At 45.1% G+C, this 26,094-nt stretch overlaps 1 protein-coding gene across 1 annotated transcript in view; it reads left to right on the forward strand.

Moving 5' to 3' along the window:
* Positions 1-26,094, forward strand: part of LOC148525216 (von Willebrand factor-like) — a 265,846-nt gene that overhangs the window by 114,822 nt on the left and 124,930 nt on the right. Inside the window, exons 7-9 of the mRNA XM_088471026.1 lie at positions 456-496; positions 4,820-4,948; positions 11,803-11,901. Of these exons, the coding sequence (XP_088327152.1) occupies positions 456-496; positions 4,820-4,948; positions 11,803-11,901 (269 nt within the window). The remainder of the gene's footprint in view (positions 1-455; positions 497-4,819; positions 4,949-11,802; positions 11,902-26,094) is intronic.

Consider the following 26,094-nt stretch of genomic DNA (forward strand, 5'->3'; position numbering starts at 1 on the left):
AATGTGAATTTAAGGGCTTGGAGGAGATTTGTGTGAATTCTCCTCCAATTGCCCTTTCTGTGACACTAAAACAATTTTGAAAATGGTGTGAAAACACATGTTTTCGCATTATTTTAGTAAAACAAATTGATAAAAATGCCCCATAGTGAGAGTAGGGAATTTAAAGTCAGGGAATCATGTGATCAAATAAGAGAATGAGATTGACTCCTATAGGTATGGTGCAAATTTTCAAAGTCCACAAGAGCAGCACCTCTTGCAAAACAAAGAGCAGCACATCTTGCAAAACAAAGCCAATTTAAAATACAACAGTCCTGACAATTAAAGTTATGAAAGCTTAAATGTAGTGAAATGTCTTTATTCAACTTTATTAATGTAGCCCCTGAATTTATGGAATAGCAGGTCATTTATGCTCCTGGAAAAGACAATATTCATATGTGTCTTTTGTTTTTTTACAGTTCCAAAACAAGTGTGCATGCATAATAATATAGACTATATGGTAAGTCTTTAAATAGGAATAATGTCATACTTTCTTATACTAGAAGTGTAATCAGAAACATATATATTACTAATCCACACCATAACCATGTGTTCTTCCACTTCCCCCTCCACTCAGTGTCTACCTAATCCTCTGCTCGTCCCACTTCATCAACCTTTATCATTTCTCCCTCATCTCCTTCTCCTTCATTTATCTCCCCTCCTCTGCCTGCCTTCCCCCCTTTCCTCTCCATTAATCCACAATCATTCTCTTCTACCCCTCCTGGGTCCTACTACCCCACCTGTAATCCCTCCTCCAAACCTCCTCTCCATGTCACCCCACCCCACCTCCAGCCACATTTCATTAAATTCCCTCCCTGCCCACCACCTACAGGTTCCCTTTCCAGCACTGTAGACCACACAATATCTCCACTACATTCATCTCGGTCACCAAAATTAATCTCACCTTCTTGTTACAGCAACCCTGAACAATCACTTCTCTCCCATATCCTCTCTCTCTCCTGCTCTGAACAAGCCACTTCCCTATACAATTCCTCTCTTACCTTTTGCTTTGGACTCTGTTGCTCCTGCGATCACTACTCACCCTCACAGATCTACACCTCAAACATGGTATTCCAAATGCACCAGATACCTGCAAAAGTGTTCACAAACCACCAAGAGACAGTGGAGAAGATCATGCTCTAAGTCAGATTTTCTCCAGTTCAAAATTCTGCTCTCATCCTACAGTGCTGCACTTTCCCTCTCTAAACAGTCATATTTCAAGACCTCATCTCCACCCAGTCCTCAAATCCCAGCATCTCTTCACCACCTTCAACTCCCTTCTCCGCCCTTCCCCTCCTCGCCTCCCCTCCTTGCTCTCTGCCCTTGACTTTGCTAACTACTCTAAATCTAAAATTTATTCCATATGTCTGGACATCATATCCCACCAGTCCCCCAGCTCTCCACCTCCTCCTTTTCTGGATCACCCCTCCCAATCCATTTTACCGACTCTGATATTCTTCTCCATTGTATCTGGAGAGGAAGTCATGTCCCTCATCCAGTCCTACCCCCTTCCATCTACCCCCTTGACCCTATCCCTTCACATCTCCTCTGCTAACTCTCTCCTTCTGCCTGCTCCTACCTCCTTAATCTCTGCCTCTCATCAGGGATTCTCCTTTCTGCACTGAAACAATCCCTTGTCTCCCCCACTCTTAAAAAACCTTCCTTTGAGCCTAACACTGTCTCCTATAACCGTCCCATCTCTCTCCTCCCTTTTGCCTCCAAGCTCCTAGAGCATGCTGTTTACAACTGCCTTACCAACCTTCTTTCCTCCCTTTCCCTCCTTGACCCTTTTCAATCTGGCTTCTGCTCTCTCTACTCCACTGAAACTGCCCTCAGAAAAGTCAGCAATGACTCCTTGCTGCTAAATCCAAGGGCCACTACTCTCTGCAAATTCTCCTTGACATCTCTGCTGCTTTCAACACTGTGGATCACCCTCTCCTGCTGCAAATCCTTCACTCCCTTGGTCTACATGACACTGCTCTCTCCTGGCTATCCTCCTACCTCTCTGACTGATCCTTCTCTGTCTCCAATCTTGACTCCTCTTCCCCCCCACAGCCTCTTACAGTAGGTGTTCCCCAATGTTCTGTTCTTGGACTTCTCCTATTCTCACTCTATACATCCTCACTAGGTGAACTCATCAGTTCTTTGATTTCCATTATCATCTCTATGCTGATGATACTCAGATCTACTTCTCCTGTCCTGACCTCTGCCCCTCTCTCCTCACTCGTATATCCAACTGTCTCTCTGCTATCTCTTCCTGGATGTCCAGTGATTTCTTAAGCTCAGTTTTAGACATATTAAGTTCATAATTTTCCCACCCTCCAACATAACCGTGCTTCCCACCATTTCTTTATCAATTGATGGTACAACTATCTCCTCTAGCCGCAAAGTGCGCTGTCTTGGAGTTATCCTGGACTCCTCCCTCTCCTTCAAACCACATATCCAGAATCTCTCGCAGTCTTGTAGTTTCCATCTTAAAAATATTTCCAAGATTAGAACCTTCCTCATCCAAGCTGCCACTAAAACTATCATACACTCACTGGTCATCTCCAGAATGAACTACTTTAACCTCCTCCTATCTTGCCTCCCCAACTCCCTTCTGTCTCCTCTTTAGTCTGTCCTCAATGCTGCTGCTCAGCTCAATTTCCTTTCCAAATGCTCTGCATCTGCTCTTACAAGCCCTCCACTGGCTCCCCTTCCATTTAGGAACCCAATTAAAGGTTCTCACACTCACTTACAGAGCCCTCACCCATTCCTCTCCCATTTACATCTCTGATCTCATCTCCCTTCACTCTCCTGTCTACCCTCTTCGTTCAACAAATGCACACCACCTCTCATGCCAATTGATTACTTCCTCCCACTCCTGCCCAAAGATTTTGCCCGCGCTTCTCCCCAACTTTGGAACCCTCTTCTCATCAGACTCTCCACCCCTCTATAATCCTTAAAATGGGCTCTCAAGACCCACTACTTAATCAAAACCTTCCAGCTCTCATCTTAACTTTCTCCTCCATGCTCCTTCCTCCCTGTCAACCCCATCTGTGTCACACCTGTTTGTCTGCCCCTCCCTTTTAGAATGTATGCTCTTACGAGCAGGGCCCTCTACCCTCTTGTGCTTCTCCGTACTTTACTTTCATCTACTTCTTACTCCCCACTAGGGCACCTAACGCTTGGTTTGCCCTGCTGCTTATCTGGGTGTTATGGTCGCTAATGTAGCAATGTTTATTATCCTTGTCCTCATCCTGTATTGTATTGTACTGTAAGTCACTGGTCAACCTATTTCTTTATGTACTTTGAAAAGTGCTGCGGAACAATTGTGGTGCCATATAAATAAATTATAATAATAATAACACTAACAGAGACCATTTAAAAATTATTGATGCTATAGCAAGTTCTTGTGCATATCATGAAGTACAAAATTCTGGAATTCCATTATAAGGAACATCCAAATCATACATAAATGAAATTCCCATTTCCTTAAATAATAGAACAGCCAGATCCTTTGCCTGAGATAGTCTCAGTGCAGAATACATTCACTTACAACTGTACTGGATAATTTTGAATGAGTAGAATTAAGCCAAGAGGGTGAATTTAAGCTAGCTGCATGACTTTTGTGACTTGTCCATTGAGCTTCAATGTTCAGTTTGGCTGAATTCAGATAAGATAGAATTTTTTAGGCCTAGCATGGATTATTACAAGCATTGGTAGCTGAGAATAGGTGGCTTACAGTTACATATTGGTTTTAACTTTACATTTTTTGTTTGTGAATGCTTTATTACTATGGATTATATTTATTTAGTGAAAACACATGGAGGGGTCTGCATTGTGTGCTTCATGACAGGGCATCCCATAGTGAAACAGTGTAGCACATGGTGGTGGAGCCTGTCAGGTTGAGGTACTCACCCAGCATGCCTGGGTGGTGCTACCAATTATTTTTTGAACACTTAACTGGCATTAAATTGACCACTGCCAAACAGACTGACATATCCCTTTGGACCATGCCCTCCTTCTTCCTCTGTTACTGACATCACATTCCCATTTTGCGCCCAAGAATGCTGTCATTTGCATTATGGATTACATGTGCCAAATTCAAAGTTCCTTTCTGAGCACTATTCTGCTGATCTCTTGAGAGATCAGCTATAGCAGTAGGACTGATGATCAATCCCCTCTGGGTCACACTCTGCTGTGATCTGCATGAGGGGGAGACAGAGCTGTAATTAGATTTTTTGGTGCTCTGTGCCAGAAAGAGCATTTTGCACCCCCCATTTTTCAAATAGGGACATAAGATGCACACCTGAAAAAGGGCCATTGCTTCATGGGGAAGGGCCAGGGAGGAGATGGGGGAGGCCAGGAGATGCTGAGGATAAAATAAGAGGAAGCTATAAGTGAGAATGATAATAATCAGAAAATTGACAGGCCCAAACAGCGCCCCCTGCCCTGCGGTGCCACGGCACGAGTCGCACCACCCTAGTTACGGCCCTGGGAGGAGATGAAAATGCCACTGGGGGGAGAGATCTATTGCTACTAAAGGGGTAAAGCCACTGGGATATCTATTGCCAGAGGGGTGTGGGGATAATGCTCCAGTGGCATCAAGACTACAATGAGGGGGTCCAGGGCCCAAGGATCAAAATTTGTCAGGGTCCCATAATTCTTACTGGCATCTCTGCCTCCCAGGTGTAGATACATATAAATCATAATTTTGCATTATAAAATATCACACAGCATGTGTAGTGGAGTTTATAGCACATTTCTTATATTGTCTTTTTTTTCTACCTTACCTCTCTAGCCTGGCGCTATACTTCCTTCACCTCCTGGCAGCTGCACGGAATGTACATGCACAGATACATATAACAGCATCACTATGCAGAATTCAGTTGCGTGTAATCCAATTACCTGCAATGTAACATGTGCCCAGGTGAGTGTAATTCTTAAATGATAACAAATATTTTAATAAAAGTTAGTTCAAATTCAACCAATAACATTGTGATATGCATAGCTCAGAGTGCTTCAGTAATACACAGTAAGTATATCATGACACCAAATCAATATCCACCCAAGTGGAAGAAATAGATTTGTATGCCTTTAGGTTTGAAATTAAATATTTTCAGGTTGCAAAATAATGATTGATTCTTTAAGAGCTTTTAATAATTTATGATTAGTAACAGCAAATGGTAATGTATTCAATTGGTTCCCAGTTAGATCCTTTTCCATCATCCACCACTGTAAGTAGGTAAAGAGCCAATTAACTGCGAGTAGTCATGAGTGAATTAGCTTGATAAAATTAGTTATACCAAAACTGTGTACAGACTGAGGGGTCTATTTACTAAGCCTTGGGTGGAGATAAAGTCGACGGAGATAAGGTACTAACCAGCCAGCCCCTAACTGTCATTTTTCAAACACAGCCTGTGATGTGGCAGTTAGGAGCTGATTGGCTGGTACCTTATCTCCGTCGACTTTATCTCCATCCAAGGCTTAGTAAATAGACCCCTGGGTGTCAGAGTTCAGTCGATGTTCTGCACTGAGCATGCGCACGATGGAGGGAGCTCCGTCGTGCGCATGCGCCAGACGCGACGAGCGAAGGAAAGTCCTTCGCTCGTTGTGTCTGATCAAAGGGGGCATGCTGTCGATGTTGATTGACAGCACGCCCCCTTTGGTGGGCGTGCCGGGGGCGTTCCCATGGGAACGCCTCCCGTCAGAAGCCGGCCCACTGACATCACTAGTGATGTCAGTGGGAGTGATTTTGGCTCTGATAGAGCCAAAATCACTCCGGAGCTTGCGGTTGAAAACCTCAACCGCAGGCTCCGGCTCGCAGTTTCGATGGTCGCGATGGTCACGACCATCGCGGCCATCAAAATGCACGCTCGTATAGGCTGTGGGTGGTGACCAACAGCTATACGAGCGTCCAGGAGGACGCTACATTTTTATGGAGGGCGGCCCTCATTCAGAGCGTGCACTCTGCTCAGAGCGTACGGCTCTGAATGAGGGCCTTTGTTACTTAAAAACTCTATGGAAATTATAGTACACTTAATTTACTGTAGCTTCTGTTTCTAAATAAGAAAACTCATTCATCAAATACTGTAACACTGAGACATGATAAAGCATCTGTGAAGGGACAGTCTAGATAGAGAAGCCCAATGTCATAAAGAAAGAGCACTTAAAAATAAAGTTGTATATTTATTACATCAAAAAAAGACACACATGGGATCCCTCCATGGGATCTGATTTTTGTATTGGAATCATTCCAGAGATCTCCCTTTGATCCTGTTAAGACCATGGATTTGCTGTATTTTATATATAAGGTGGTTAATCTTTATCTACTTTATGTGCCTCAGAGCAGGCTGCCTTATCTTGTAAGCCTCCCATTGACATTTTTCATTCCAACAGGGTTTTGTTTTCTGGCCTAAGTCCTATTTTTTTACACAAGGTTGTTTCAAACTTCCATTTGTACCAAGATATTGTTCTCCCAGCTTTTCTGGGAGCAGCTTCTATGTCTTTATGACTTTTGGACGTCGTCCGTCCTTTACGGATTTATATTGGCCGTCCATCCTCAATTCAGTATATTTATTTATTTATTTTATTTATTAACAGTTTCTTATATAGCGCAGCATATTGCGCTTTACAATTGGAAACATTTATAGAACAAAACAGGGTAATAACAGACAGACATAGAGGTAAGAGGGCCCTGCTTGCAAGCTCACAATCTATAGGGTATGGATTCCAAGGAAAGGATGGCTGGCATCCGAGTGTTCCATTGTGAATTACCTCTGCTATCTGCCAGGCTTACCTGTCTTCAGATAAGCCCCTTGGGCTCATTCTACTTGTGCAGTTGGGGCTTTTTCAGTGAATCACCATGAAGCCTTGGTTGAGCAGTTGAGCAGAGCAGCAACCTGGTCCTCTGTGCAGACCTTTACAACATTTTACCAATTTGAATACTTTTGGTCCTGGTGACATTAGTTTTGGGGTGTACAGTTTTATGTATGGTTTTTGCCAGACGGTGCCTCCACTTGTTGGGAAATTGAATTTTTTTTATTCCATCTATGGGAGACAGCAAATCCCTCTCTGTTAGGTTGCTATTTTTCTATGTCCTGGCTGGTTCCTTGTTACATAGTAATGTTGTTCATCCTCCATGCGGCTTTGTTACACAAAAACTGAGGTTAGGTGAAGATTGATGGGGTTATATGGGTTAGAGGGGGTCAAGCTAACTTTTAACCTGTAAGTGCCTATACTACTGTGCCAGCCCCTCTACCCATAGTTAAGACTACAGTGTCCCCCAAATGGCTCGCGAGGAAAAGATTTTATGTTGAGTATAAAAATCTAATTTTTATACACCTGGACAACAACACACACTATTAAAAGGACAAATCTTTGCTGAGATATTTGGTCTCAGAGATACTGTACAATGATTACTTAACTGCAATTCGTTTTAGAAGAAAATAGACTTATTGGGCAGTGACTGAAATATATTTCCATGATGAATTTGCTTCTGGGTCATTCCATGGTACTGTACCTCATGTTACAAAGTGACATAGAAAGTATATGCATGGCTCTCTACAGCAAAATACATTTATGTGAAATTAATTGTAGTTACTGAGAAAAAAGACAGGTCATGCTTTAAAAACTGTATACAAGAATTGCCATGGAATGGCCCTTTACAATATGTATTTCACAGTACACGCAGGGCCTAATTTTCATAGAAGGAGTGATTGTTTGCTATTGTGCATGAGAGAACAATGCACTGCAGTGTCCCTATGCTCATGCTATGAATTGGAAGGCATTAGCATATTTTAGCAACTGTGATAAGTGAGAGAAGTCAGTTGCGATTGCATTACCATCCATCGCTGAATCAGGTCCGTAGTTTGAAAGAAGTCATTATGGTATATATCTGCATGCAGTGGAAGATTGTGGCTATTCATGGTGGTTGAAATTCCATAAACACAAGCCTTCAAGTGTATCTATGAGAGAAATTCATAAGATATAGGGCCAAATGTAATAGGGTGTCAGTTTTAGTAACAGTACAAACTCGCACCTTCTCACATTTTTTAAAGGTGCGAGTTTGTGCTGTGACTCGCAAATTCAATAGCCTGCAAACTTTTCAGCTCGAGGCTACTGCATTTGCAAGTTTAGTCGAGCTTTTCCCTATGTAAGCTGACACCTTTTAATGCTACTAGTATTAAAAGGTGCGAGTTATACAGAAGCCATCACAGTTCAGGGAGATCCGTGATGGCTTCTGTGTGTGTTTTAAAAAAAATGACGTGCAGCAAAAGCATAACCAGCCCCGGGCATTATAAAGCCTGTCTTGGTTCTAAAAATACAGGGGAAAAAATGCATAGGGGGCCCCTGTAAATCAATAACTAGCACAGGGATTAGTTGAGCTGGTCCTGGTTCTGGAAAATCAGGGGACAAAATGAGTAGGGGTCCCCTGAAAATTCCAAAACCAGCACTGAACTCTTTCTAGTGGGGGATAATGCCACAGCCAGGGAAAACCTTTCACCGGTTTACCCGGCCAAAGCATTACCCCTGACTGCTAGTCAGCCCTGGCTGGGGATCCCTGGAGAGTTGGGGAACCACCCAATAAAGGGGTCCCCTTTCCAGGGCACCCCAGGCCTAGACTGTTAGCCCGGGGCAATCCCCAGCACCCTAGGGCAGTGGGTGCCGGGTTGATAGTGTTAGTGTTTAGTGTAAATTAAAAGGTTAACTATTCTCTTTAGTTGTAGAACTATACGTACCAGCAAGCCTCCCTCACATGCTGGTATTTGGAGAACCACAAATACCAGCACACGGGGCATTACCGGCCCGCTGGCACGTGTAGTTCTACAACAAAAGAAATATGTAAAAAAAAAAAAAAACACACACCATGAAAGTAAAATTTTAATAAAACATACCTGCACACTCACACTCACATATACTCACCTAATATCCGAAGTATTCCATAGGGGTATCTGAAATAAAAATGCATACTCTCCTCTCCTATGCGCAGTTCACGTCCGCTTCGTTCCCTGTAGGCATCCAAAGGATTAAAAAAAAATCGGAAAAAAGCTGTACCAAATTGGACTGAGTAATGGTATGTTTGTGTACCCTGTCATTGAAGGAGCCGCCAGCCAATCAGCGGGCATCTCCGTCGGAGATGTACTTGACAATGGTCCATTCAGTGGCCGTGTTATGGGAGTGTCACCGTTGTGTCAACGCACGCATCTAGTTTCACAGAAGCACAGCTGCAGGCATAAGAGGCCATAGTCAGATGGAGAACCTGCACCTGCCATAGAGATGGCCCAATTTTCAATGGTGCGACCAATGGTTGTGTATAAAGATGTACTAATCAGTATTTTAGCGTGCATGGACGCTAAATCTCAATCCTTGCATTTTGGGCCGCACGGATGTACACAAAGGAAGTAGTTTGTATCAGCATTTGTATAAAGTTACAGATGGGTGACCGCCAATGGATGCTGCCATGTACGCTTCTGCATCAGACTCAGAATCAGGCCCGTGCTGCCTTACCAGAGTTTTTTGTTTCCATAATATTATCATCATAATACCAGTGTGGTGTATTGCTTATGACAAGGGCAGGAACTGTGGGTCTCCACCAGGGCCACCATTAGGAATCATGGGGCCCAGTACAAGTGGATAATGCAGGGCCCCCCCTCCCAAAGCTCTGAGGGTGCAAGGTGTAGTGTAAAGTGCTGACCGATTTAATAAATTAAAATTGTACTTACCTGCTACCCTTAGATTTAATTATCTGCCATTGAACTTGGTTGCACTTCCCTTCATCCATGGCTCTTCTGATCACCGTGGTTCTATGTAGTACATTAAGAATATGAGAATGGAAAGGCATAAAGATTAGAGAAGTGGAAGACGAGGAGGTAGAAGGTGTAGCATAAGATGAAAGTGAATGATGTGGGCAGATAGAAGAAAGTGGGAGAACAGATGGGATGGGGAGAAAGATTGGATAATGCAGGCCTGGACAACCTGCGACTTTCCAGCTGCTGTGAAACTACAAGTCCCAGCATGCTTTACCAGCTGACTGTGGGAGGGTATGCAGGGACTTGTAGTTTCACAACAGCTGGAGAGCCACAAATTGGCTAGGTCTGGAATGTGATGCAGAGGAAAAAAGCAAGTGACAGGGGTTAGAGGCACACAAATGGAGTGGATGAGGGGCAGAGGCACTCAGAAGGGAGGGAAGGAGTGCATAGGCACATATAGGGAGTGTAGTGTCAGGCAGAGACACACATGGGGGTAAAGGGGGGCAAAAGCACACAGGAGAAGTGGAAAAAGGGACAATGGCACACATGTAATGTGGAGTGAGAGACAGAGGCACTCATGGGGAGTGGAGGGGATAGAGGCACTCATGGGGAGTGGAGGGGATAAAGGGCCTGATTCAGAGCCGGACGCTATTTGCGCTCGCTCGTTCAGAAAAAGGGGCTGGCTATTTAAAATGAGCGCTCGCTCTTTGCGGTCTGTTGATGCCTCTATGTCTGAACGAGCGAATGAAACATGCGCTCGCTATTTTGTAAAAAACGCCCCCTGGCCGCTCGCATCACACGTCATCTCCGCTATTTATTAGATTAATCGAGTACATCGAACGGCGTATGAACTGCTCGCTATTCTTGTGGTAGCATTTTCCTACCGCAATCATGCGAGCAGTTCAGACTAAAAGACAACCAAGTGACGTGGTCGATGACTCTGCTTTGTTAATTATGCACACCCTTAAAACGCCCGTTTTGACCATTAGGCACGCCTGCGTTCGGATCTCCACTCCCCGTTTTCAAGCACCTTCCCCTGTTACCACCCACAAATGCCTCATCCTGTCACTCAAATTAGCAGGCATTCGCTATTTTGCGAGCACACGATTTCCGACCGCACTGACTGGTTCGCGCATGCGTATTACAACCCATACGCATGCGCAGATGTGCGAACATCGCTTGGTGCGAACGAGCGGCCGCTTACGAGCGGCTCTGAATCAGGTCCAGAGGCACTCATGGGGAGTGGAAGGGATAGAGGCACTCATGGGGAGTGGAGGGTATAGAGGCACTCATGGGGAGTGGAGGGGATAGAGGCACTCAAGAAGGTGTGAAGCAGACTCACCCATGGGGTGGGATGAGGAGGGCAGACACACACATACAAAGCTACATATAGTTCACTAGATACAAATACAGACTTTACAGTTAACAGACAGGGGAGAGAGGCAGGGACATACATCAAAGTGGTAGGGAGGGAACATAGAGCTGCAGACACAAAGTGAGATGCCTGTACTACTGTACTTACTGTGCTGTCTGTGCAGCATTCTTCCAGGGCTGACACTTGACCTTCAGGCTCCAGTGTGGATCACAGATCCGCAGGGGAATCCAGCATCTTATAGCTCTGGCTTGTGTGTTGCTAGCGCTGGCTGGACAGCTGCTGATTAATAAATGACTCATCACACAGGATGAGTCATTCATAGGACTCTCGGGCAGCTCAGCTGTCCTGTGTGAGGGTGAATAATTAACAATTAATTAACTCTGCTGGCTGCCGGGCCCCCTCAGCTGTCCGGGCCCGGTACAGGAGTACTGGCTGTCCCCCCCTGATGGCGGCCCTGGTCTCCACATTGATCTGGTAATTGAGCAGTCACCAGTCTACCCCTGTTAAAATCTGCCACTGTTTATTTGGGCTTTAATTATTTTTAGTTTAGAATTAGATCAATCTTACTGTCTTTGTTTTAATATGGTCCCAAAAATGTATACAGTACATACCACATGTCTTGTCTGCTGTCTAACATTGTTTCTTTTTTTTCTCTAGGATGAGGAATATAAACTATATTCAGGACAGTGCTGTGGCTTTTGCATTAAAAAAGCCTGCTACGTTACACTGCCGAATGAACAGACTGTAACTATAATGGTACATAGCCCTCTCCAGAACCTAATTTCCTAATTTTCTTAGGAATGAATACCATGAATTTCATTTCTGTCTCCTTTTAAACATACCATTTATTGAAATCCAAATTATCGAGTAGGGTGTGTTGAGTAGAGTTAAGAGCAAAACGGCACACAGCAATTTGGTATGGCTCAGTCATAATGCTACAGAGCTTTTAAACTCGAATAGAGATTGTTAACCTTTTCAAATGTTTCTCCAACCAGTTTGCCAAAACGGGTCTAAAATGTCAATATTGCAAGAAAATAATGTAGCTTAGATCAGCTTAAAAAATTGTTCTAAATTCAATCAACGTGAGGATATTTGACCATGTTTGTACTCGGTGCCAGATTAATGTCCACATGTACCTGGAGCCGAAATCTATGTAGGACCTACAGATATGTCCACTTGAAACTTTGCCGCTTGGGAGTGTCACGTATAGCACGAGTCTCTCGCCTGCAAACGGTAAGATGCACTGCATTTGCACCTGCGATCCATAGGATTGCATGTTGCAAACACAGCAGGCTTACCATGGCACACGCAGCCACAGCAAATCACATGGCGTGATGCATGCGCAAGTTTGCAGCACAAACAACAAGGATGCAAGAGGACACATCGGTATTGTGTGCTGCCGCAGGGGGTGTGACAAGTGAAGCAGCTGTGGGACTAGTGATGTGGATGCACGGCCAGTGCTGTGTGTGTAATCTACAAAGAGGGTATGGCCGGTGTTATGGGTGTGGCTATCTCTATGGAGAGCATAGCTGGCGCCTTCCTAAAGCCCTTTTTACAGTGGACCCTGAAAGGTTGAAAACTGTATTTTTTGTCTTTCCTTTAGTGATCAAATAGTTTAGATTAATAAAAAAAAAGAAAAAAAATCCAAATTTGCTCACTGCCATTGCTTATTGCCATATTTCTATTACATTTCATCCCTAGCCACTGCAGTAAATTATTAAATGAACTGCTTTCTTAGCTATTGCCATTTAATAAGAAATGCATGGCTGCAATGGTAACACTGGACCACAGCAGTAAGGATTAACAGAACAGGTAATATACTAGATTTATCAAGCTCTAAAAAGTGAAGCCTATAGTAGCCTATTGGGCTACTGTACCACAGATTAATTCAAAGGGTGATCCTCTGTCTGTCCCTCATGACACATGTACACAGAGGAGTAGCGTATAGCCAGGGTGCTCGGAGCACGTGCGTGCTACGGCGCCCCCCTCAAGGGTACCAGGGAGGAGGTGGGTCCATATGAGATTAATGTAAAGTAAAAATAAAGATTAGGGGCAGCCCCCTGTAGTGGTGCCTATGTGCAGTGCCCCCTGTGCCCCAGGAGAGGACCCCCTTATGCAGGTCTCCAGTAGTGCCACAGTAGTGATCTCCCCTATGCTGTGCCATTTATACAGTGCCTCCAGTAGTGGTCCCCCCCGTGCAGTGTCCCTTGTGCCTCCAGAATTAAGCCCCTTACATAGTGCCCCCAGTAGTGGTACCCCCTGTGCAGTGCCCTCAGTAGTGGTACCCCCTATGCAGTGCACCTTATATAGTGCCCCCAGTAGCAGTCCACTCCCCATGCAGTGCCCCCAATAGTGGTAACCCTTATGCAGTACCCCTTAAATAGTGGCTCCAGTTGTGGCACCAGTTATGCAGTACCCCCAGTATTACCCTTTATACAGAGCCCCCAGTAGTGGTCCCCTGATGCAGTGACCCCAGTTGGAAGTCCCCTCCCCCTATGCAGTGCCCCCAGTAGTAGTCCCCCCAGCTGTAATCCCCCCTTGAAGTGCCCCCAGTAGTAGTCCCCCCCTTAAAGTGCCCCCAGTAGTAGTCCCCCCCTTGTAGTGCCCCTAGTAGTAGTAGCCCCCCTTGTAGGGCCCCCAGTAGTAGTCTCCCCCTTGTAGTGCCCCCAGTAGTGGTCTCCCCCTTGTAGTTCCGCTAGTAGCACCCCCCCAGTAGACACATAATTAAAAAAAAAACACTTACCTGAACCCCCGCTCCCGCCGCCACCATCTGCTCCTCCGTCTGTCCTCCCGGGCCGGCCCACTCTGCATTATGGGAGAGACATCATGATGTCTCTTCCATTACATGTGCAGTGCAGCTGTGTCACAGAGGCACAGACTGCCCGTGACCCACATGGTGCTGTGGCTCATGGGGCACATGGTACCCTGCCCCCGGCCCAGCCCGCCTCTGCCCGGCAGGCTGTCAGCTTAGACAGCTGCTGGGAACACAGCGGGCGGTGCCTCCAGACTCCTTTGGTTCCTGGAGCTTGCGCTCCACTGGAACCGCCCTCCCTATGCCCCTGCATGTACAGGTCGATTATCAAGATAGCTTGATAAAGGTCCAGGATTGGGACCAACACATAGATGTAATCCTGCCATGTTGTGTATCTAAGAAATGACTCATTTTCCGGAGACTGGTGAGTGCACCCCATTTTTTCATTTTATATATAAATATACAGTGTATATATATATATATATATATATATATATAAAATACCCTGTACTCGCGTTAGTGAGTACCAGAAACCATAACATACAGACAAAAAAACAGAAGGCGCTAGAGCTTCCGTCAAAGTTCTTGAATGACACTCTTGATCTTAGTCCTTGTGTCGTATGGAATATTTCATCCTTTATCCCAAAGTTGGTAATGGAATATTTAGATTGGATTAGATGTCTCTGACCTAAATATAAACCCAGTCAAATGGTCAGACCACCACTCAATTCACTTCTCAGTTGCAACCCATCAAAATAGAACTTTACCCAAGGAGGGGCATGACTCCCCAGGCTCTTGCAGCAAACCTGGATCTTTCTGCGGTAATGGGGGCCTGTGAAGATCCTTGTTCCCTTGTCCATTGCTATAACAGGGATGTGACAGCTGCAATGGATATTATTGCCCCAGTACGTATACGACCCCTCATGCCACACCGTCAAGCCCCTTGGTTTGACAATAGTGTTAGTGAACTCAAGAAAAGGGAGCATAGACTTGAAAGACGATGGAGGAACACAAACCTGGTAGAGGATAAGTTAACACTAATCAAACATATAAGAGAATATCAATCAACAATCACCCGTAAGAAAACAGAGTTCCTTTCAAATGAGATCAAGGCAGCAAACAATAGGCCAGCTCAGCTTTTCCATACAGTGGAGATGCTTTGCAAACCAGCATGCCTGCAGCATGATGAAACCCTCTCCCAGTCAAGATGCAATGAGTTTGCAAAATTCTTTGCAGATAAAGTATCCTCCATCCGGGCTGGAATCCTCACAGTGCCATCAAAGGAGTGCCAAACTACCAAGCCTGCCAAGGTAAGCCACCTGTCTCCCTGGAACAGCTTTGACATAATGGATGTAAAAGACATTGCTAAAATTATCAGAATGTTGCGACCCACCACCTGTGATCTGGACCCTGCCTCAACCAAGCTTCTCATAGGGTCTATAGACATTATTGGCCCTGTAATTACAAAAATAGTTAAATGCTCTTTGCAAACAGCAATTTTTCCAGAACCACTAAAGGAAGCAATTGTTAGACCACTTCTTAAAAAACCTAATTTAGACCCCGACTGCATGACCAACTATAGACCAGTATCAAACCTTCCTTTTCTAGGAAAGGTCATTGAGAAAGTGGTGGCAATGCAACTGGAAAACCACCTGTCTACCCATGATATTTATGATCCATTCCAGTCAGGATTCAGGAGAAGACATAGCACTGAAACAGCCCTGGTATGTGTGCTTAATGATCTTCTGATGGCAAGAGACAGAGGTGATTGTTCAATCTTAATCCTTCTGGATCTCTCAGCAGCATTTGATACTGTGGACCATGGGATTCTAATTGAGCACCTGAAAAATTTGTGTGGACTGGATGGCACAGTCCTTAGATGGTTCAAATCATTTCTCACTGGCATGTCACAGAGAGTTTCTTCTGGAGTAAACTCTTCATCACCAGTGTCACTTCCATGCAGTGTCCCATAGGGTTCTATACTATCTCCCATGCTCTTTGCAGTATACATGCTACCATTGGGTGAAATAATCAAACGTCATGGCCTGGTCTTCCACTGCTATGCAGATGATACACAACTGTACCTGTCCTTTGCTCCAGGTACAAAGGACCCAATAACAACCCTAAATAGCTGCCTAGCTGAGCTTCAGGAGTGGATGAGTGCCAGTTGGCTGCGACTGAACCCTGATAAAACAGAGGTTCTTATGATAGGTCACAGGACAGGGCTACAGTATAGCCAACCAACAGGACTTACGCTTGGGGGTTCAGAATTACAAAACACTAAACATGTGTGGAATCTTGGTGTTGTCCTGGATAGTGGCTTGACACTTAAACATCAGGTATCAGCCACAATCAAATCCTCATTCTTTCATCTGAGGAACATAGCCAGAATCAAGCACTTAATTCCCTCAGAAAATCTGCCTAAAGTCATACATGCATTTATATCATCACGCCTAGACTACTGCAACGCCCTCTACCTCGGTCTCCCAACAAAAGAATTACACCGCTTGCAGATGGTACAAAATGCAGCTGCCAGGCTATTAACCAACCAGCCCCGTTCCAGCCACATAACACCCATTCTCTACTCCATCCACTGGCTGCCTGTCAGATGGCGAATTGCTTTCAAGATTGGATTAATAACTTACAAAGCCCTTCATTTCCATGGCCCAGGGTACCTGAAGCAGCTTCTGATTCCTTACTGTCCCACTCGATTACTGCGATCCATTGATGAAGGACTATTAACAGTACCTAGAATCTCACAGAATTCATCTGGGGGTCGAGATTTCAGTTTTGTGGCTCCAACCTTTTGGAACTCACTTCCCCGAACAGTTCGAGAGGCCTCCACTCTAGAATCCTTCAAAAATAGACTCAAGACTCACCTATTCACCCAAGCATTTCACTAATGTCCCTTGTTTAAGCTTATTTTGTATTTTGTACTGTAAATGTAAAGCACTTTGAGTCCTTTAGGAGAAAAGCGCTATATAAATAAAATTATTATTATTATTATTATTATACAGTCTTTCTTTAACCATATGTGTATTTTGTAGGTCTGCAAAAAACCCGCTCACCAAGGAAAACACCCAACACAGAAGGCCAAACGGCCATATATTAGTATGAATACCAATAATTTATTTTGGTTTGTTTGTAAAAATATGAATACAATCCTTACATAAAATAGCCCGTCATTCGTTTACACCTTTGAGGGAGTGTTGAAAGTATTCCCACTATCACCCTTGGGTGTGAGCTCAAATAGTGGGGTCCGCTCAGAGGTATTGAGATATGACGGCTTTCAATAACCCTACGCATTTTGTCCTACGCAGAGGACTTCATCAGGGGTAATCTTAAGAAATAAATAAATACAGTAATTGTAACATAAAATTGGGTGGTGGTACAATAGAGACATTAATCTATGGTGAATATTCATTAGATTATAGATATACATACCAAGAAAACGATCACAATCTGAAATCAGACGCTAATTGACAGCTCATCTTACTGAGGATAATAAAATGCAATCCAAGGTTGGCCTAATAATAAAAACAGCAATAATCCCAATAAACTTATTGATCAAAAATATCAATGGGACAAAATCTCATTAAATCTGGAGACCTTTATCCTAATATATATTTTTCAAATGTAAGACAAACTTTTTTCTTTTTCCAGGTGCTTATTAACTGATAGCCCTGGGTGTGGTCCTGTCTCTTTAAGGCAGGACCCAATTTTCTGTTTAAAATGTATGCAAGCTTGAGGCCAAGAGGGCAGATCAAGTTCATTTATCTGAGAATCAGTGTAGGGACTGGCTAGATGGGAATGACCGTGAAGCGGTGGCCAGCTTAACAAATTATTGCAATATTTTGGAACCAACATTCCCTATGTTCAAAGGAGTTGCAGTTTGAAAAGCATGTGAGTGCCGAGTTTGTATATATCCTTCTAGTATACTATACTTTAATCTATTAGAACCAGTTTGTTCATCCTATACAAACAACAAAAATAGCTGGGGATAATAATAAGGAATAAACACATTTTAAACTTACCCCAATACAGGTGGCTGCAACATACACGTCCAGTCTCAGTGTCAGTGAGAGTGAGTATTCCCCCAGACCTACAGCCCTCTTATACCTCCCTTAATGTGATGTCACTTCCACTTTTAACGATCTATTAACAAACTCATAAGTGCAATTTTGGGGAGTGCTAGGATATATATATATTAGGGGTGTGCACCGGCCACTTTTCGTGTTTTGGTTTTGGATCTGGATCTTTCTTCGTGTTTTGGATCTGGATTGGTTTTGCCAAAACCACCCTTCCGTGTTTTGGGTTCTGGGTTTTGTGTTTTGGATCTGTATTTTTTTTAAAAAAAGCATAAAAACAGCTAAAATCACAGAATTTGTTGGTTTCTCTGCTCCTATGCTATTATTAACCTCAATAACCTTAATTTCCTCTCATTTCCAGTCTATTCTGAACACCTCACACCTCACAATAGTGTTTTTATGTCCAAAAGGTTGCACCGAGGTAGCTGGATGACTATGCTAAGCGACACGAGTGGGCGGCACAAACACGTGACCCATCTAGGAGTGACACTGCAGTGGCAGACAGGATGGCAGTTAGAAAAACTAGGCCCCAAACTGTACATAATGCAAAGAAAAAAAAGAAGTGCAAGATGGAATTGTCCTTGGGCCCTCCCACCCACCCTTATGTTGTATAAACAGGACATGCACACTTTAACAAATCAATCATTTCAGCGCCAGGGTCTGCCACACAACTGTGGCTGAAATGATTGGTTCGTTTGGGCCCCCACAAAACAAGCTGGCAATTAATGTGTCCCTGCACAAACTGGCTCTACGGAGGCAAGATGTCATCCTCATCCTCCTCATCCACCGATTCCTCACCCTCTTCAGTGTGTACATCCTCATCCTCACAAAGTATTAACTCGTCCCCACTTGAATCCACCACCACAGGTCCCTCTGTACCTTCTGGAGGCTGGTCTCCCTGGAAGAGCAGATAATTCATTTTGATGAACATCATCTTCTCCACATTCTGTGGAAGCAACCTCCTACGCCTTTCGCTGACAAGGTTCCCGGCTGCACTAAACACTCTTTCGGAGTACACACTGGAGGGGGGGCAACTCAGGTAAAATAGAGCCAGCTTGTACAGGGGCCTCCAAATTGCCTCTTTTTCCTGCCAGTACAGGAATGCTGTCACCGATGTAATCCTCCACCATTCTGTCAATGGTGACAGTATCATATGCAGTGACAGTAGACATGTCAGAAATTGTTGCCAGGTCCTTCAGTCCGGACCAGATGTCCAAACTTGGTCCTGCCTGCCCTGCATCACCGCCAGCGGGTTGCTTAGGATACCTAAGTTTTTTCCTGGCAGCCCCAGTTGCGGGAGAAAATGAAGAAGGAGCCGTTGACGTGTCACGTTCCGCTTCAGCTGATAGTGTGTTCACCAGCAGGTCTTTGCACCTCTGCAGGCTTGTGTCGGCCGGAAAGAGAGACACCACATAGGCTTTAAACCTAGGATCAAGCACGGTGGCCAAAATGTAGTGGTCTGATTTCAACAGATTGACCACCCTGGAATCCTGGCAAAGCGAATGAAGGGCTTCATCCACAAGTCCCACATGCCGAGCGGAATCGCTCCGTCTTAGCTCCTCCTTCACTTTCTCCAGCTGCTTCTGCAAAAGCCAGATGAGGGGAATGACCTGACTCAAGCTGGCTGTGTCTGAACTGACTTCACGTGTGGCAAGTTCAAAGGGCTGGAGAACCTTGCACAACACGGAAATCATTCTCCTCTGCGCTTGAGTCAGGTGCATACCCCCTTCTTTGCCTATGTCATAGGTGGATGTATAGGCTTGTATGGCCTTTTGCTGCTCCTCCATCCTCTGAAGCATATAGAGGGTTGAGTTCCACCGCGTCACAACCTCTTGCTTCAGGTGATGGCGGGGCAGGTTCAAGAGTGTTTGCTGGCGCTCCAGTCTTCGGCACGCAGTCGCTGAATGGCGAAAGTGGCCAGAAATTTTTCGGGCAACCCAAAGCGTCTCCTGCACGCCCCTGTCGCTTTTCAGAAAATTCTGCACCACCAAGTTTATTGTGTGAGCAAAACATGGGACGTGCTGGAATTTGCCCAGATGTAATGCCCGCTCAATATTGGTGGCATTGTCAGATATCACAAATCCCCAGGAGAGTCTAAGTGGGGTAAGCCACTGGGCGATGATTTCCCTCAGTTTCTCTAAGAGGTTGTCGGCGGTGTGCCTCTTACTGAAACCGGTGATACACAGCGTAGCCTGCCTTGTAACGAGCTGGCATTTCTGAGATGCTGTTACTGGTGACGCAGCTGCTGTTGCTGCGTAAGGTGATACATCTACCCAGTGGGCTGTCACAGTCATATAGTCCTTAGTCTGCCCTGTTCCACTTCTCCACATGTCCGTGGTTAAGTGGACATTGTGTACAACGGCATTTTTCAGGACACTGAGGACACTTTTTCAGACGTTTCTGTACAGTCTCGGTATCGCCTGCCTAGTGAAGTGGAATCAAGATGGGATTTGGAACCGGGGACACACTACCTCCATCAATTGTCTAAATCCCACTGCACTAATGGCAGATACTGGACGCACGTCTAACACCAACATAGCAGTCAAGGCCTCAGTTATACGTTTTGCTTCAGGATGACTGCTGTCGTACTTCATCCTCCTCGCTAAGGACTGTTGGAGGGTCAATTGTTTAGTAAAAGTAGTGGTGTTCCTACTTCCTCTCTGGGATGATGAATGACTCCCAGCAGCAGCAACAGCAGCAGCGGCAGCAGTAGGCGTAGCAATGCAGGATCCTCCAGAGGAATCCCGGATAGGAGAGTCAGTCATGCCAGTGACATGGCCTGCAGGACTACTTCCGATCCTGACTAAGGAGGAAATTGACGAGGAGGGAGTTGACGGTGTGGTTTGCAGGCGCTTGGATACAACAGGACAACGGGATTTAGGTGTCCCTGGACTGCTTACGGTCTTAGCCAAAGTTTCTGAACTTGACAGTAACTTTTTATGAACGCACTGCAGGTGCCATATAAGGGAGGATGTTCCTAGGCGGTTGACGTCCCTACCCCTACTTATTTCACCTTTACATATGGTACATATGGCAAGACAGTTGTTGTCCGGATTTGGATAGAAATATTGCCAGACAAAAGAGGTGGAATGTTTGGTCTTCTGCCCAGGCATGACCGTGATGGGTTTTTCATCCCACGGACAACAACTGTCTCCCCCGGAGCCTGATTTAAACAAACCACATCACCATCAGAATCCTCCTCGCCAACTTCCTCCTCAGCGCCAGCTACACCAGTATCCTCATCCTGTTGTACTTCAACAGTGACATCTTCAATTTGCATATCAGCAAGTGGACTGTGGGCACTCCTTTCAGCACTTGCAGGGGGCGTGCAAATGGTGGAAAGATCCACCTCTTCCCGTCCAGTGCTGGGAAGGTCAGGCATCGCAACCACCACCACACTTGGACTCTCCTTGGGGATTTGTGATATCTTCTTAGAAAGCACAGTTCTTCGCTGTGCTTTTGCCAGCTTAACTCTTTTGATTTTTTTAGTGGGAGGAGGGCTTCCATCGTCATGTGAAGCTGAACCACTAGTCATGAACATACTAGGGATCGACCTTAGCCGTTCCTTGCCACTCCGTGTCGTAAATGGCATATTGGCAAGTTTACGTTTCTCTTCAGCTGATTTAAATGTCTTTTTCAAGGTCATTTTCCTGAACTTTGCCATTTGGGATTGTATGTGCCCTCTACTATGACATTGGGCATCGGCCTTGGCAGACGACGTTGATGGCATGTTATCGTCTATGTCATGACTAGTGGCAGCAGCTTCAGCACTAGGAGGAAGTGGTTCTTGATCTTTCTCTATTTTATTTTTATCGGAGAAAGTTTGGTCCTCCATTTATGTTATATCGATTTGATATATAAGTCCGGCTAAACACAGAAAATATTTTTTTTTTGGTTTGGACTGGAGTGTACTTTCGGGGGTTACAGCACCCTTAATGGTCAAGCCAGCCGGCCCTTTACTTATGACACAGGCGCACGCTTGGCACTACTTTGTTGATGCACGTGCGGCTACTGCGCACACAATTCACGAACACAGAAAATAATTTTTTTTTTGGTTTGGACTGGAGTGTACTTTCGGAGGTTACAGCACCCTTAACGGTCAAGCCAGCCGGCCCTTTACTTATGACACAGGCGCACGCTTGGCACTACTTTGTTGATGCACGTGCGGCTACTGCGCACACAATTCACAAACACAGAAAATAATTTTTTTTTTGGTTTGGACTGGAGTGTACTTTCGGGGGTTACAGCACCCTTAACGGTCAAGCCAGCCGGCCCTTTACTTATGACACAGGCGCACGCTTGGCACTACTTTGTTGATGCACGTGCGGCTACTGCGCACACAATTCACAAACACAGAAAATAATTTTTTTTTTGGTTTGGACTGGAGTGTACTTTCGGGGGTTACAGCACCCTTAACGGTCAAGCCAGCCGGCCCTTTACTTATGACACAGGCGCACGCTTGGCACTACTTTGTTGATGCACGTGCGGCTACTGCGCACACAATTCACAAACACAGAAAATAATTTTTTTTTTGGTTTGGACTGGAGTGTACTTTTGGGGGTTACAGCACCCTTAACGGTCAAGCCAGCCGGCCCTTTACTTATGACACAGGCGCACGCTTGGCACTACTTTGTTGATGAACGTGCGGCTACTGCGCACACAATTCACAAACACAGAAAATATTTTTTTTTTGGTTTGGACTGGAGTGTACTTTGGGGGTTACAGCACCCTTTAACGGTCAAGCCAGCCGGCCCTTTACTTATGACACAGGAGCACGCTTGGCACTACTTTGGGGGAGCACCCCTGGACAACACTACAGCACCCCTTTAGGACTGGGACACTGCACAGGACTTTGGAGTGGACACAGCCCCTATGGAGAACTGACTGCACAACACAGTCCAGCCAGCCCCTATGGACTTTGAAGTAGTGCACTCCAAACAAAATAAAATTATTTTCTGTGTTTGTGATTTGTGTGCACTGTGGCTGCACATGCATCAACAAAGGAGTGTGCCTGTGTCATAAGTAAAGGGCCGGATGGCTTGTTCGTTAAAGGGTGCAGTAACCCCCAAAGTGCACTCCAAAAAAATTTTAAATTCTTTTTTTTTCTGTCTTTGTGAATTGTGTGGGCTGTAGCTGCACCTGCATCCTCAAAGCAGCAGCGACAAGCGTGCGTCTGTTAAAGGGTGGTGTAACCCCCAAAGTGCACTCCAACCAAAATAAAATAATCTTCTTTTTTTCTGTGTTTGTGTGTGAAATGTATGTGCAGTAGCCGCACCTGCTTCCTCAAAGCAGCAGCGAAAAGCGTGCATCTGTCTGTTATAGGGTGGTGTAACCCTCAAAGTGCGCTCCACAAAAAATAAAAAAATATTTTTTTTTCTGTGTTTGTGAATTGTGTGGGCTGTAGCCGCACTTGCATCCAAAAAGCAGCAGCGACAAGCATGCGTCTGTTTGTTAAAGGGTGGTGTAACCCTCAAAGTGCGCTCCACAAAAAATAAAAAAAATCTTTTTTTTCTGTGTTGGTGTGCGAAATGTATGCGCAGTAGCCGCACGTGCATCAACACAGCAGCAGCGCCAAGCGTGCACCTGTGTCATAAGTCAAGGGCAGGTTTGGACATCTGGTCCTGACTGAAGGACGTGCCAACAATTTTTGACATGTCTACTGTCACTGCATATGATACTGTCACCATTGACAGAATGGTGGAGGATTACATCGGTGACAGCATCCAAGTAGGCATGTCAGACAGTCCGTACCTGTACTGGCAGGAAAAAGAAGCAATTTGGAGGTCCCTGTACAAACTGGCTCTATTTTACCTGAGTTGCCCCCCCTCCAGTGTGTACTCTGAAAGAGTGTTTAGTGCAGCCGGGAACCTTGTCAGCGAAAGGCGTAGGAGGTTGCTTCCACAAAATGTGGAGAAGATGATGTTCATAAAATTAATTATCAACTCTTCCAGGGAGACCAGCCTCCAGGACGTACAAAGGGACCTGTGGTTCCAGCGGGGACGAATTAATACTCTGTGAGGATGAGGATGTACACAACACTGAAGAGGGTGAGGAATCGGTGGGTGAGGAGTATGAGGACGACATCTTGCCTCTGTAGAGCCAGTTTGTGCAGGGACAGATTAATTGCCAGCTTGTTTTGTGGGGGCCCAAACGAACCAATCATTTCAGCCACAGTCATGTGGCAGACCCTGGCGCTGAAATGATTGGTTTGTTAAAGTGTGCATGTCCTGTTTATACAACATAAGGATGGGTTGGAGGGCCCAAGGCCAATTCCATCTTGCACCTATTTTTTTGCTTTGCATTATGTACTGTTTGGGGCCTAGTTTTTCAAACTGCCATCCTGTCTGCCACTGCAGTGTCACTCCTAGATGGGCCACGTGTTTGTGCTGCCCACTCGTGTCACTTAGCATAGTCATCCAGCTACCTCGGTGCAACCTTTTGGACATAAAAACACTATTGTGAGGTGTGAGGTGTTCAGAATAGACTGGAAATGAGTGGAAATGAAGGTTATTGAGGTTAATAATAGCATAGGAGCAGAAAACCCCACAAATTCTGTGATTTTAGCTGTTTTTATGCTTTTTTTCAAAAAAATACAGATCCAAAACACAAAACCCAGAACCCAAAACACGGAAGGGTGGTTTTGGCAAAACCAATCCAGATCCAAAACACGAAGAAAGATCCAGATCCAAAACCAAAACACAAAACACGAAAAGTGGCCGGTGCACACCCCTAGTTTGGACTGGAGTGTACTTTCGGGGGTTACAGCACCCTTTAACGGTCAAGCCAGTCGGCCCTTTACTTATGACACAGGCGCACGCTTGGCACTACTTTGTTGATGCACGTGCGGCTACTGCGCACACAATTCACAAACACAGAAAATAATTTTTTTTTTGGTTTGGACTGGAGTGTACTTTCGGGGGTTACAGCACCCTTAACGGTCAAGCCAGCCGGCCCTTTACTTATGACACAGGCGCACGCTTGGCACTACTTTGTTGATGCACGTGCGGCTACTGCGCACACAATTCACAAACAAAGAAAAAATTTTTTTTTTTTTGGAGTGCACTTGGGGGAGCACCCCTGATGCACAGATCACCCCCTGGACAACACTACAGCACACCTCTAGAACTACAGCCTTTATGGGACACTGTACAACACAGTCCAGCCAGCCCCTATAGACTTTGGAGTGGACACAGCCCCTATGGACAACTGACTGCACAACACAGCCCAGCCAGCCCCTATGACAGCAGCACAACACTGCCCAGCCAGCCCCTATGGACAACAGCAGCACAACACAGCCCAGTCAGCCCCTATGGACAACAGCAGCACAACACAGCCCAGCCAACCCTAGCTCCCACCCTCCCTCTTCACTGTCCACAGCCAGAGTGAGAAATGGCGCTGACCCGGGGACCTTTTATAGAATCCCAAACCCTCGAGATCCGGAAGGTGGGATGATGATGTTTTGCCTTGATTTCAGTTCCGAGTCAGGCGAGAAAAGTCGAGCCTGAATCAGGTCGGGGGGGTTCGGATTTCAGAAATCTGAACCCGCTCATCCCTATTCATGACCCGATCATATGTTGTGACAGTCACATGGTTAATTTAAACCAATTGATTGTGTCTCTGAACAAGGTGTATCTCAAACTTAGTCACACCCCATGTTGGTCAAAAACCCGATCATGTGTTGTGTCAGTCATGTGGTAAACTTAAAAAAATGGATAGCGTGTCTGGATGAGTTGTGTAATGGACTTAATCACACTTCCATATAGGTCACATGGTGCACTTTACGCTCCCCGATGTGTTGTTTACTTAGTCGGTTGCCCTGGAGATGGAACGCAAGCCCTATACTTCCATATTAATTGTGAAAATCACTGCATCAAAAAAGTGTTGCATAAACATTGGAACATTCTCTTAAAAGACCCAGTTCTAGGACTGCATTTACCCATTACACCCAATGTGGTTTTTAGGAAGTCTTAAGATCTGAAAAGAATGCTAGCACCAAGTAGACTGAAACCTATTGCATCTAAGGTAAATGCACCTACTGCTAATTTTTTGCCCAAAAGAGTGGGCTGTTTCCCTTGCAACAGATATATCTGTTGCAAATACATGGAGAAA

This window comes from Taudactylus pleione, unplaced genomic scaffold (assembly GCF_031769625.1).
Source record: "Taudactylus pleione unplaced genomic scaffold, aTauple2 ptg000109l, whole genome shotgun sequence".
NCBI classification, from domain to species: Eukaryota; Metazoa; Chordata; class Amphibia; order Anura; family Myobatrachidae; genus Taudactylus; species Taudactylus pleione.